The sequence below is a fragment of the Scyliorhinus canicula genome, chromosome 13 (assembly GCF_902713615.1).
Source record: "Scyliorhinus canicula chromosome 13, sScyCan1.1, whole genome shotgun sequence".
Classification (NCBI taxonomy): Eukaryota; Metazoa; Chordata; class Chondrichthyes; order Carcharhiniformes; family Scyliorhinidae; genus Scyliorhinus; species Scyliorhinus canicula.
Window position 1 is genome coordinate 53,732,605 of NC_052158.1, and position 14,890 is coordinate 53,747,494.

The 14,890-nt window shown below is 44.0% G+C and overlaps 1 protein-coding gene across 5 annotated transcripts in view; it reads right to left on the reverse strand.

Annotated features, from left to right (window-relative positions):
- LOC119976254 (solute carrier organic anion transporter family member 2A1-like) overlaps positions 1 to 14,890 on the reverse strand; it is a 346,040-nt gene that overhangs the window by 285,460 nt on the left and 45,690 nt on the right. For all 5 annotated transcript variants that reach the window (XR_005462888.1, XR_005462887.1, XR_005462889.1 and 2 more), the window contains exon 2: positions 14,230 to 14,367. Coding sequence is in view for 2 of the 5 variants with exons in the window: in XM_038816619.1 (XP_038672547.1) it covers positions 14,230 to 14,367 (138 nt within the window). In the remaining 3 variants the exon portion in view is untranslated. The remainder of the gene's footprint in view (positions 1 to 14,229; positions 14,368 to 14,890) is intronic.

Here is a 14,890-nt window from a genome sequence, read left to right on the forward strand (position 1 = left end):
TAGTTCATCAATCAAAGATTGGTTTCCGACATCAGTTTCAGCCGGTGAGGGAAAAGAGATGAAAAGTTTCAAATGTTTTCACTGTAATAAACTGGGCCATGTAAAGTCAGTGTTGGTGGTTGAAGAAAAGCACTGGAAAGGCTGATGTGGTAAAACAGGATAAGACAGTGGGATTTGTTCGAGTGGGAAAGGAAAGCCCAAGGGAAGAGAAGGAGATGCAAATGATTGTACAGCCTGTTCAAGAAGTAATTGTTAAGAAGGTGCCAGATGTCTTTAAATAATTTACTTGTGTGGGTAAAGTTTGCTCCTGTGTATCAGGAAGAGCAGGTAAAAAAGTAACAATTTTACGAGATACAGGGGCTGGTCAATCTTTAATGGTAAGAGATGAGGAATTATGTAGTTTGAACAAAGAACAAGGAACAAAGAAAATTACAGCACAGGAACAGGCCCTTCGGCCCTCCCAGCCTGCGCCGATCCAGATCCTTTATCTAAACCTGTCTCCTATTTTCCAAGGTCTACTTCCTTCTGTTCCCGCCCGTTCATATACCTGTCTAGATGCCTCTTTAATGATGCTATCGTGCCCACCTCTACCACCTCCGCTGGTAAAGCGTCCCAGGCACCCACCACCCTCTGCGTAAAAAACTTTCCACGCACATCTCCCTTAAACTTTCCCCCTCTCACCTTGAAATCGTGACCCCTTCTAACTGACACCCCCACTCTTGGAAAAAGCTTGTTGCTATCCACCCTGTCCATACCTCTCACAATTTTGTAGACCTCAATCAGGTCCCCCCTCAACCTCCGTCTTTCCAATGAAAACAATCCTAATCTACTCAACCTTTCTTCATAGCTAGCACCCTCCATACCAGGCAACATCCTGGTGAACCTCCTCTGCACCCTCTCCAAAGCATCCACATCCTTCTGGTAGTGTGGCGACCAGAACTGCACGCAGTATTCCAAATGTGGCTGAACCAAAGTCCTATATAACTGTAACATGACCTGCCAACTCTTGTACTCGATACCCCGTCCGATGAAGGCAAGCATTCTGTATGCCTTCTTGACCACTCTATCAACCTGCGTTGCCACCTTCAGGGTACAATGGACCTGAACTCCCAGATCTCTCTGTACATCAATTTTCCCCAAGACCCTTCCATCGACCATATAGTCCGCTCTTGAATCTGATCTTCCAAAATGCATCACCTCGCATTTGCCTGGATTGAACTCCATCTGCCATTTCTCTGCCCAACTCTCCAATCTATCTATATTTTGTTGTATTCTCTGACAGTCCTCCTCGCTATCTGCAACTCCACCAATCTTAGTAACATCTGCAAACTTGCTAATCAGACCACCTGTACCTTCTTCCAGGTCATTTATGTAGATCACAAACAGCAGTGGTCCGAGTACGGATCCCTGTGGAATACCACTAGTCACCCTTCTCCATTTTGAGACACTCCCTTCCACCACTACTCTCTGTCTCCTGTTGCCCAGCCAGTTCTTTATCCATCTAGCTAGTACACCCCGAACCCCATACGACTTCACTTTTTCCATCAACCTGCCATGGGAAACCTTATCAAACGCCTTACTAAAGTCCATGTATGTGACATCTACAGCCCTTCCCTCATCAATTAACTTTGTCACTTCCTCAAAGAATTCTATTAGGTTTGTAAGACATGACCTTCCCTGCACAAAACCATGCTGCCTATCACTGATAAGTCTATTTTCTTCCAGATGTGAATAGATCCTATCCCTCAGTATCTTCTCCAACAGTTTGCCTACCACTGATGTCAAGCTCACAGGTCTATAATTCCCTGGATTATCCCTGCTACCCTTCTTAAACAAAGGGACAACATTAGCAATTCTCCAGTCCTCCGGGACCTCACCCGTGCTCAAGGATGCTGCAAAGATGTCTGTTAAGGCCCCAGCTATTTTGTCCCTCACTTCCCTCAGTAACCTGGGATAGATCCCATCCGGTCCTGGGGACTTGTCCACCTTAATGTCTTTTAGAATACCCAAAACTTCCCCCTTTCGTATGACAACTAGACCTAGAGTATTTAAACATCCATCCCTAGCCTGGGAAGAAGGTTGCCAGAAAAGGTGGTAATATGTGGAATTCAGGGTGAGAGTAGCGGCGTTCCATTATATAAGGGAAGGTTGGAAAGTCCAGTGAAGAGGGGTGAAGTGGTAGTAGGAGTAATAGAGAAACTATTTTGTCCAGGAATACAGTTTATCTTGGGTAATGATATAGCTGGATCGCAGGTGGGTGTGATGCCTACTGTGGTTGATAAGCCAGTGGAAAATCAGACAACTGAAGGGTTGAAGGACGAAAATCCTGGGATTTCTCTGGATTGTGTAGTTACCTGGTCGCAAAGTCACAGGTTAAGACAAGAGGAGAAATCAAAGAGTGAAGATGAAGTTGAAGTGCAACTATCAGAAGCGATTTCAGAAGGTTGAAAAAGAACAAGAATAGGTGGATGATGAGGCGGATATTTTTAGTTCAGGAAAATTGGCGGAGTTACTACAGAAAGAAGTAGAAATAAAACGGATATATCGGAAAGCATATACGGAAGAGGAATCTGAGAACATACCAGAGTGTTATTACCGTAAAAGTGATGTCTTGATGAGAAAATGGAGACCTGTACATATGCAGGTGGATGAAAAGAGGGCAGAAGTTTATCAAGTAGCATTGCCGGTAGGGTATAGAAAGGAGGTGTTGAGAGTTGCACATGAGGTACCAGTGGGAGGTCATTTGGGAATAAGGAAAACTCAAGCTAAAATCCAGAAACATTTTTACTGGCCTGGACTACATAAAGATGTAGTTAAATTTTGTAAATCATGTCACACATGTCAAGTGATAGGGAAACCTCAAGCAGTGATAAAACCAGCGCCCTTAATACTCATTCCAGCATTTGAGGAACCTTTTACGAGGATCCTAATTGATTGTGTAGAACCGCTTTCTAAAATCAAAAGTGGGAATCAATATCTTTTGACTATAATGGATGTCTCTACTAGGTTTCCAGAGGCCATTCCAGTACGTAATATTACAGCTAAAAGGTTGTGGAGGAGTTACTTAAATTATTTACTGGATATGGACTATCCACAGAAATTCAATCGGATTAAGGATCAAATTTTGATGCTTTCTGTGGCTATTAGCACCCCGTTTCCCTGGGTTTCGTGGCTATGACTCATCTTTCATTCTCACTCCACAGTATAAATATTTCCCACTTTCTCTGTCTTTAGCTTTGACAATGGATCATCTGGACTTGAAACGTTAGCTCTTTTCTCTCCCTACAGATGCTGCCAGACATGCTGAGATTTTCCGGCATTTTCTCTTTGGTTTCAGATTCCAGCATCCACAGTAATTTTATTTTATCCTAGTAAACCGCTTCTGTACCCTTTCCAAAACATCCACATCCTTCTTGTAGTGTGGCGACCAGAATTTTGCACAATATTCTAAATGAGGCCTAACTAAGGTCCTGTACAACTGCAACATGACTTGCCAATTTTTATATTCAATGCTCCGACTGTGAAGGCCAGCATGCCGTATGCCTTCTTGACCACCTTATCCGCATGCGTTTCCACTTGAATGAAAATGAAATGAAATGAAAATTGCTTGTTGTCACGAGTAGGCTTCAATGAAGTTACTGTGAAAAGCCCCTAGTTGCCACATTCCGGCGACTGGTACGGGAATCGAACCGTGCTGCTGGCCTGCTTTAAAAGCCAGCGATTTAGCCAAGTGAGCTAAACCAGCCCCAGTCAGTGATCAGTGGACATACACGCCCAGATCTCTCTGCCTGTCAATACTCGCAAGAGTCCTGCCATTTATTGTATAATTCCTACATGCATTGGACCTTCCAAAGTCATCACGCTTGTCCGAATTAAACGCCATCTGCTATTTCTCCGCCCAAGACTCCAATCAGTCTATATCCTGTTGTATCCTCTGACAATCCTCTTCAAGATCCGCAACTCCACAAATTTTTGTGCAGTCTGTGAACCTACTAATCAGACCAGCTACATTTTCTTCCAAATAATTTCTACACAATACAAACAACAAAGGTCACACAACTGATCCCTATGGAATGCTGCTCGTCACAGCCTTCCATTCAGAAAAACACCCTTCCACTGCTACCCTCTGTCTTCTGTGCCGAAGTCAGTTCTGTAGAAAACTTGCCAGCTCTCCTCTGATCCCATGTGACTTCACCTTTTGTACTAGTCTACCATGAGGTACCTCGTCAAAGGCTTTACTGAAGTCCATGTACAATCTACTGCCTTTCCCTCATCTTTGTCACTTCCTCGAAAAAGTCGATCAAATTAGTGAGGCACTACGTCCCCTTCATAAAACCATGCTGTCCATCACTAATAAGTCCATTTGTTTCCAAACGCGAGTTAATCCTGTCTCTAAGGTTCTTTTCAAATAGGTTCCCTGCCACTGACATAAGACTCACCGGCCTATAATTTCCTGGATTATCCCTGCTGCCCTTCTTAAACAATGGAACAACATTGGCTTCTCTCCAGTCCTCTGGAACTTCACCTACAGCCAATGAGGATACAAATATTACTGTCAGACCCCAGCAATTTCCTCCCTTGCCTCCCTCAGTATTCTGGGGTAGATCCCATTAGGCCCCGAGGGCTTATCTACTTTAATGCTTTTTAGGATGCTCAACACCTCGTTATTAATATCAACATGACTCAGAATGTCTACACACTCTAACCTATACTCCTCATCCACCAAGTCCTTCAATTGTTTATTCTATGAATCCAGTTAACATTTTATAAACAAACAGTAAACATCTTATCAACTACAAACACTGATACTTTTCCAAATACAATATTCTATAGGTAACCCTTAATAACTTCCCAAATAACATCCATAAGTTAAATCCTTTTTAAAATAAAGACAGCAGGTTTCAAAGCTCTACAGAAACAAGTATTACTTTGAAATCATCAATGATCTGGAGACATTCCTTAGCTTGTAGTGAGTGATCATAACAGCTGCTTGCTTTGCTGGCAGGTCTCCACCTCTGAAAACGAAACCAAAAACACACTGCAGCTGCTCTCTCAAAAACGAAAGTAAAAGACAGACAGCCCAGCTCCACCTACACACTACCATCACTGCAGCTATTTGATAAACAGCCATTTCTTAAAGGTACATCCACCTGACATTCCATACATAGAATCCCTCCAATATCTTTGAATGGACCAATCCTTTCTCTGGCTACCCTCTTGATCTTTGCATATGTATAAAACGCCTGAATGTTTTCCTTAATCCTGTTTGCCAATGACATTTCATGACCCCCTTTAGCCTTCCTAAATCCTACCTTAAGTTCCTTCCTACTTTCTTTATATTCTTCAAGGCCTTCATCTGTCCAAAGCCTTTTAGACCTGAAGAATGCTTCCTTTTTCTTTTTGACAAGGTTCATAATATCCCTCATTGTCCAGGGTTCCCTATACTTGCCACATGCTAGACAGAATAGGAATGACAGGATGAATGTGTGGCTTGAGAGATGATGCAGGAGGGAGGGATTCAGCTTATCTTCTGTCCTCACCGGTACATACCGGTCCTGAATTCTAATCAACTGATGTTTCAAAGCCTACCACATGCCGGATGTTGATTTTCCCTCAAACAGCCTCACTCAGTCAACACTCTCCAGATCCTGCCGAATGCTATTGTAACTAGCTTTCCCCTAGTCTAACACCTTCACCGGAAGACCACTCTTGTCCTTATCCATAAGCAGCTTAAAACTTACACAATTATGATCACTGTTTGGTGTTTATTACAGGCTTCCCAACTGCCAGCTAGAGATAGAGGACGAGATAGGTAGAGAGATTTCAGATAGGTGCAAAAGTAACAGAGTTGTAGTGCTAGGGGCTTGGATGTGGCAGAGTTTGTGAGGTATATCCAGGAAGGCTTCTTGATGCAATTTGTAGATAGTCCAACTAGGGAAGGGGCAATACTGGATCTGATATTGGGAATGAGCCTGGACAGGTGGTTGAGGTTTCAGTAGGGGAACATTTGGGAGTAGTGACCACAATTCCATAAGTTTTACATTACCTTTGGTACTTCGCATTAAGGTGCTAATCTGGGGAAAGACAAATTACAATAACATTAGACAGGTTTGAAGAAATTGGATTGGGTGAAACTGTTGGATGGTAAATCAACATCAGACATGGATAGAGTGGATGTGCAGGCACTCTTTCCCAAGGTGGAGGCGCCAGTCACCAGAGGGCATAGATTTAAGGTCAGTGGGGCAAAGTTTAGAGGAGATGTATGAGGCAGGTGTTTTACGCAGAGGGTGGTGAGTGCCTGGAATGCATTGCCAGGAAAGGTTGTGGAAGCAGATACATTAATGGCGTTCAAAAGGCATCTTGACAAACACATGGATAGGATGGGTACAGAGGGATACGGCACAAGGAAGTGCTGAGGGTTTTGGCAAAGGTTGGTATTATGACCGGTACAGGCTTGGAAGGCTGAAGGGCCTGTTCCTGTGCTGTATTATTCTTTGTTCTTGGATCGAATACTATCTCTAATTTCCCTTGTAATCCATGCCCACCTTTCCTATTTTACTTCTGAGCCAGACGTTATTAAACAATTATTGCAGTTCCCCATGCGCTGCTTGAATATTTACCATTGTCTGTCCATTGTCATCCCCAATTGATCAGGCTAACAGACACCTCATATCATCGTAGTTTCCTTTATTAAGATTCAGGACCCTAGACTAGGAATCAACTACTTCACTCTCCATCTGATGAAAAATTCTATAATTTTATGGTTGCTCATCCCCAATGGGTCTCACACACTTGATTGCCAATGATTCTGTTCTTATTGCACCGTATCCAGTCAAGGATGGCCTGCTCTCTAGTTGGTTCCCCAACATATTGGTCCAGAAAACCGTCCCATATACACGCCAGGAATTCCTCCTCCTTATCTCCAAATGTTTAGATGACACCAAGTTATAATAATAATCTGTATTGGTGTCAGAAGTAGGCTTACATTAACACTGCAATGAACTGACTGTGAAAAGTCCCTGGTCGCCACATTCCAGCGCCTGCTTGGGTTCACTGAGGGAGAATTCAGAATGTCCAATTCACCTAACAGCCCGTCTTTCGGGACTTGTGGGAGGAAACTGGAGCACCCGAAGGAAACCCCCGCAGACACAGGAAGAACGTGCAGACTCCGCACATCAGTGACCCAAGCCGGAAATTGAACCCGGGTCACTGGCGCTGTGGTGCTACTTTGGTGGCAAAACAAGAAGGCAGACTATTATCTAAATGGCCATAAATTACGAGAGGGGAACGTGTACACCAGTCACTGAAGGTAAGCTTGCAGGTGCAACAGATGGTAAAGACGACAAACGGTATGTTGGTCTTCATTGCAAGAGGATTCAAGCACAGGAGCAGGGATGTCTTGCTGAAATTATCCAGGGCACTGGCATTGGTGAGGCCACACCTGGAATATTGTGTGCAGTTTTGGCCTTCTTATCACAAGGAAGGATGTTCTAGCTATAGAGGGAGTGCAGCAAAGGTTTACCAGACTGATTCCAGGGAAGGCAGGACTGACGTACGAGGAGAGATTGAATCGATTAGGATTGTATTAGCTGGAGTTCAGAAGATTGAAAGGGAGAATCTCAGAGACTACATCATTCTAACAGGACTGGACAGAGTAGATGCAGGAAGGGTGTTCCCGATGGTAGGTGTGTCCAGCACCAGGGGTCACAGTCTGAGGATACGGGGTAAACCATTTAGGACAGAGATGAGGAGAAATCTCTTCACCCAGAGAGTGGTGAGCCTGTGGAATTCGTTACTAAGGAAGTAGTTGAGTCCAAAACATTGTATGGTTTCAAGAAGCAGTTAGATATAGCACTCAAAGCGAAGGGTATCAAAGGATATGAGGTAAAGCGAGATTAGGCTATTGAGTTGTATAGTCAGCCATAATGAATGGCGGAGCAGGCTCGAAGGGCTGAATGGCCTCCTCCTGCTCCTATTTTTTTCTATATTTTTACGGTAATGTGGCTCAGCTCGTGATTATCCAAATCTATATGCAGATTGTCATAATATACACCAGTATATCATGGTGCAGACACACACAGGGACCAATCAACATGCACAAACACCGCAGCCAATCACCAGTTAGAATACACACACTATAAAGGCAGAGGGCACCAAGATTCCCGCTCATTCTGGGTGCTGCATCTCAGTGGAACAAGAACTCATCCAGCCCAGCACAGACTCACACCACATGCTGAGAGAATCAACTGGTTCGGACAAGGCTTAGGTCTCTAGTTTAAGTTAGCATCATTTAAACCCGCAGTTCTCATCTGTCAGTTAGTTAATAAAATTGAGTTGAACCTTCCTCAGTGTTGGTAGTATATGTTCATCTCTCAAGTCTACACTAGCCAATAGTTCACAGATTAAAATCACCCACAATTACAAATGTTCCTTTATTGCATGCATCTCTCATTTCCTGTTTAATGCCATTCTCAACCTCACCACTGCAGTTGGGGGGTCAAAATACGATGCTCATGAATGTTTTTTGCTTCTTGGTGTTTCTCAGCTCTACGCATACATATTCTACATTGTAAAAGCTAATATCCTTCCTTGCTATTGCATTAATTTCCTCTTTTTTATGAGGGCCACGAAGAATCAAACACGAGCTTGTAGAGTCAAACATAAAGTAAATTTATTTCCAATGATATGTGCACAGCAGCAGTAGTTCACAACTGCTTCTTTCACTAGCTGGTACCACACTAGCCAGCTCTATTTGCAGCTGCAACTGCACATGATTCCACCCCCCCCCCCCCCCCCCCCCCCCACCACCTTCCCCCCCCCCCCCCCCCCCCCACCTCCCCCTATAAGTATGGGAGCTCATACTCCCCAAGAGGAGAATGTCCTGTGAGTTCCTGAACAGTGTTTTTTGAACTTTGCAAGCTGCTGTTCCATACAGCTTGGAATCATAGAATCTACAGTGCAGAAGGAGGCCATTCGGCCCATCAGGTCTGCACAGGCCCTTGGAAGAGCACCCTACCCAAGCCCACACCTCCACTTTATCCCTGTAACCCAGTAACCCCACCTCACCTTTTTGGACACGAAGGGCAATTTATCATGGCCAATCCACCTAACCTGCACATCTTTGGACTTTTGGAGGAAACCAGAGCACCCGGAGGAAACCCACGCAGACATGGAAGAACATGCAGACTCCCCAATCCGGGAATCGAACCTGGGCCCTGGAGCTGTGAAGCAACTATGCTAACCACTGTGCTACCGTGCTGCCCCGGATTAAAGGAGAGATTTGCTGCTGCCTGTTTTATTTGAAGCTGAGTGACTGCTACGGGGAGCTGCAAGAGAGTGAAGGTTTGGCCTGGCCCGAGTTCCAGCATTTAACTGGAATTACACACTACCTGCCTCCCTTCCTGCATTTCCAAAGCCTGCAGGAAAAGGAGGGGAGGAGGGGCTGGGACTGTTTGCTGCTTGTTTCATCTGCAGGGCTCTATGGCCTAGGGCCTTCCAGCACACAGTAGGTTGCTGCAATACTTGGAAGGGGACAAAGAGGAGAGGAAGGTTGGTGCATCTGAACGGGATAATATTCATGGACTGTATTGTTGAGCCCCTGCTGGGCAGAAGACCCTTTCCCCCACCCACCTGCCGAAGACTTTTGGGAGACCAGCCCGCTAAACTTTCCCCGTTGTTCTTGGAGCACCGTCCTGTCCTTTTGTGCCCCACCTTGCTGCTTTCACTCCCCTGTACTTGGGTCACCGGTCCATCCCTCTGCGCCCCATCCTCCTGTGCCTTCTCCCCTTCCCCCACCCTGTCTTTCCCGGTTCCAGGTAAATTTCCCGAAATCAATTGCTCGAAAGCTAATTGCTCGAAGTCAATTGCTCGTAAAATCATTTCTCGAACTATCAATTGATCGAAAGATAGGTTGCTCGAAAGCCGACATTCATTCTTTAAACGATCACTAATAAATATTTAAACGTTAATTACCAATTACTTCAAAGCAATTCACTCTTTAAACGATAACTAATAAATAATTAACCGTTAAACACCACTGCTAAATACCATTAATTCTGGAAACCTCGAACCCTCAAGATGGATATAAGTTTCATAGCGAGCGAAAAAGGAAAGAAGAAATTGTGTTTGGATGGTCACCTATATATTAAGGACAAAGCGGTGAACAATAAGATATATTGGAAATGTGAAATATCCAAAACAAGAAAATGTTGTGCGCGTGTTATCACTATTGATGATAGTATCACGAAACAAAGTGGGAATCACAACCATGCAGGAGACGCTGCTGGAATTGAAGCTACTAAAGCAATGGAGAAAGTGAAAGAACATGCGATGAATAGTCGAGATACACCGCAATATATTGTATCATGTGCCTCAATAGAGGTAAGTGGTGCTGCAGCTGTGAAGCTCCCTTCAGTAGAAAATATGAAAAGAACCATACGCAATACACGCGCAAGAAAGAATGTTGGACATGCTTTGCCTAATAGTTACCTCGATCTTGATATCCCTGAAGAGTTTACAAAAACCAGCAAAGGAGATTTATTCCTTATTTATGACTCTGGTCCCACAAATGGTCGTATATTAATTTTTGCAACCCAAAAGAATCTCGATATCTTAGTACATTCGGAGCACTGGTATGCTGATGGAACATTTAAAACTGTGCCCTCGATTTTTGCTCAATTGTATACAATACATGGTGTGAAATCAGGTAATGTTATACCCCTTGTATATACACTGCTACCTAACAAGACTGAAGAAACGTATAGGAAGTTCCTGATGGCTTTAAAAGAAAAAATTCCCTATATTCCAGCCATTGACAATAATGATTGATTTTAAAATGGCCATGGTTAAGGCCATAGAACAAGAATTTCCAATGTCTAAATGTCGTGGGTGTTTTTTTCATTTTGTCAAACCCTTTATAGAAAAATTCAAGGAAGTGGCCTAAAGCTTATATACGACACCAATGCCAAATTTGCTTTTAAAGCTCGTCTCTTATCTGCATTGGCATTTATACCGATACCCAATGTTGTGGCAACATTTGAATCTTTAACTGGAAATGAGATTTTTCCAGATGAACTTCAAGGAGTAGTGGATTACTTTGAAGATACGTGGATTGGTCGGCCGTATAGACACAACCGTAGACGTACTCCTATATTTAAACATGAAATGTGGAACTGTTTCGATTATGTCAAAGAAGGATTGCCGAAAACGAACAATTCTATTGAGGGATGGCACAACAGTTTCCAACATCAACTAAGTGCTTGTCATCCGTCGATTTGGAAGTTTATAGATGGCTTAAAGCGAGAGCAAAGTTTACATGAGTTGCAAATCGAACAATTTGTGGGAGGTGTGAGTACAGCTGGGAGCAGAAAAAAATACCGTGACTGCGCACAACGATTACAGGATATTGTATCAAAATATAACGAAACGGGAAATGTAGAAGAATATTTAAGAAGTGTTGCACACAATATTGCATACTAATGGAGTAGCCAACATATATTAGCAATCCTGAATTTTAACTTTATTTTTTTCTTGTGGGAGGTGTGAGTACAGCTGGGAGCAGAAAAAAATACCGTGACTGCGCACAACAATTACAGGATATTGTATCAAAATGTAACGAAACGGGAAATGTAGAAGAATATTTAAGAAGTGTTGCACACAATATTGCATACTAATGGAGTAGCCAACATATATTAGCAATCCTGAATTTTAACTTTATTTTTTTCTTACTAAAATCTTTTAAACTTTTTATAAATTGTAAAGACTAATAAAATTATGAATTGTAATTGTTGGTATTATTTATTGAACCAATTAATTGTTTTTATTTTCTTACAAAAATTAGTTGCTTTTTTATGTAATGAACCTTGTTCATCTTGGGTATTCCTTTTTTGAAGTACTGCTTTTCGAGCAATCTATCATTCGATCAATTGATAGTTCGAGAAATAATTTTTCGAGCAACTGACTTCGAACAATTAGCTTTCGAGCAATTGATTTTGGGAAATTTACCGGATACCGTCTTTCCCTACCCCCCTTTAATTACTCTCTCCCTCCCCCTTCTCCCCTATTGTCCACCACCGACTGGGATAGCGACAACGCTGGTGGCGGGGCTCCCTGAAGCCACCCTCCCCAATGCTGCCAAAGATCAGTTACCATTTTGCCTCTTGACACAAAAACGCAGGGTGAAGTGTTACCCACACCCCACCATGTCAATCGAAATCTGACATCTGTGTTATGGCCGACGTTGTTGGCCCTTCAGCTATAGTTGCAGCCTCGAAGGTGTACGGCAAGGCTGTCTCCTTTCTGAGAGCCGAGCGGGCGGTCCACCTCACCCTGGAAAAGAGGCTCACTGTTTGCGGGATCTACCTATAGAGCACTATAGATCCACTATAGAGCAGTGGACCCATTGTAAGGCCATTACCAAGAGAGTTATTCTCTCTGATGTCCTGCCCTTTATTTCCACTGAGCTCCACCACCCCCACCTCCATTTACTGGGGGAGGTTTGTGTCATAATATACACACAAGTATATAATGGTGCACAGACAGACATTGATTGACACACAGGATGACCAATGAACACACAGAACACAGCAGCCAATCACCAGACAGGAAACGGCCACTATAAAGCCAGAGGGCACTAGTTTTCCCGCTCTCTTGGGATGCAGCCTCTGAGACAGCAGGAGCCCGTGATCAGCAACACGAACATCCACCATGTAGTAGTAAAATAGTCTGGTCAGGTTAGCCTCAGGTCTCCAGTCAACTCAGCATCGTGTCAACCCACAGTTTAAGTATGTTTAATAGTTAAGAGTTCAATAAAATAGAGTTGCATTTCTCCAAGTGTTGGAAGCCCGTCTCTCTCACTGCTATGGTAAACGCAGTCCTCGCAGGCCCAGCATACCCAACACATCAGTACAGTTTAGGGTGGTACTGCTCTCGCCTGGCCTCAGAGACCCCACCCTCAAACATATTTTCGCCAGGTCTTTGTTCAAACCAGAGGGTGGTCTGTCCCAGCTGCAAATTGGGGGAGGGGGCATTGAGGGACGAGGATTCAGCCCGGAAGGGCAGATCGAGGTCCAGAGATCGAGGTCTCCCCAGTGTGTGACCCTCTCCCCCGCAAATGGCGTCACTCCAGGTTCATTCCCATCGACTTCACGCCCAGTCCGCGAAAGAAAAGAGGCAAGGGGGGAAAACACAGAAGCTGTTGCTGCCCCGAAACAGGGTGCTTTGGGATCGTATGGGACCCTAGGGGACCCATTCTGCCCAGTGCAATTTAGCACCCTGGACTTGTTCGATTTCCATGGGGAGGGGGGCAGCAATAACCCTCTGCTTCTTGGGTTCTTAGCGAGTTATAGTTTGGAAGACCCTCTGTCCAAGCCGCTGTCTTCGGACATCCCTGACACCACTGCCTCCCTCTGGCCCGAGATCCTAGGAGGGATGTCTGTCGATGATCCTGGTGGCACTGAGTGTGGTGGAGGGCAGGGCCCAAAGGCTATCAACTGCACAATGTCAGAAGCGGAGGCTCACTCGTGGCTGTCACTGTGTCACCACCTGGGGGACTCCCGGAATCTGTCATATTATAATTGAGGGTGTTTATTATTTCTGCCTCCATAAATAGTTCAGGCAGTGCCCTATTGGGCTCCCCTCTACCAACCCCGTCCCCACCACACTGTTTTCCTTTCACTTCCTACCACATCCCCCTTCCTTCCTCCTCCTTATGTTGGTGCATGGAAGGGATTTTATGGTTCTATGTAACTATTGCTTCTTTTGTCAAACATTCTTTTCTCAATCCTTCGACCAATGGAAACAGCTTCTTCCTACCGACTGCCCCGTCCTCTCATGATCTTTAAAACCTTGAGCAAATCACAGAAATACACAATTGTTACATTATTACATTCAGCCCATCATGTCTACACGGACTCTCCAAACGAGCACCATGACTTCGTGCCATTCTCCTGCCTTTCTCTATCTATTCAATTACTATATCTATTATATCTATATCTATTAGATTACTATTCAAATTGTAATCTAATGCCCTCTTGAATGCCTCGATTGAACCTGCCTCCAGCACACTTCCAGGCTGTGCATTCCAGACCCAAACCACTCGTTGTGTGAAAATGTTTTTCTCAAATCACATTTGCCCTTCTGCAAATCCCACAGGATCCTCTGTATTCTGAGTGAAACATCCACACGACTGTCTGTCCAGACCTAAACTGCAGCTCATTTCTGCTACCATACCTCATGCAAGCTGGAGATGAAGCCTGATGATAAACTGGAGAGCCCAAATTGTTTCTCAATCGTGACAATGCTGCTTTTGAAATAGGCACTGTACAGGAGCTGGGCGCATTGCAACATTCCATGGCACAGGACAAAGAGCTGCAAAGAAAGAAGAAAAACAGTCAGAGAACTCGACCATCCAGATTGGAAAGCTCAGTAACAACTTCCCAATTTTCAAAACATGTTTACAACACGATAAAACTGAATCCAAGTGTAAATTTGGCACCTGAAAAGGATAGTTGTTTACTAACTGAGGAACTGAAGGAAATCCTTATTGATCAGGAAATTGTATTGTGGAAATTGATGGGATTAAAACCCGATAGGTCCCCAGAGCCTGATGCTCTTCATCCCAGAGTGCTTAAGGAAGTGGCGCTAGAAATAGTGGACGCATTGGTGATCATTTTCCAGCATTCAATGGACACTGGAAGAGTTACAATTGATTGGAGGGTAGCAAATATAATCCCACTTTTAACAAAGGAGGGCAAGAGTAAATAGAGAATTACAGACCAGTTAGCCTGACATCAGTGCTGGTTGAAAATGCTGGAGTCAATTATGAAGGATGAAATAACTGAGCATTTGGAAAGCGGGGGACAGGATTGGTCCAAGTCAGCACGGATTCACA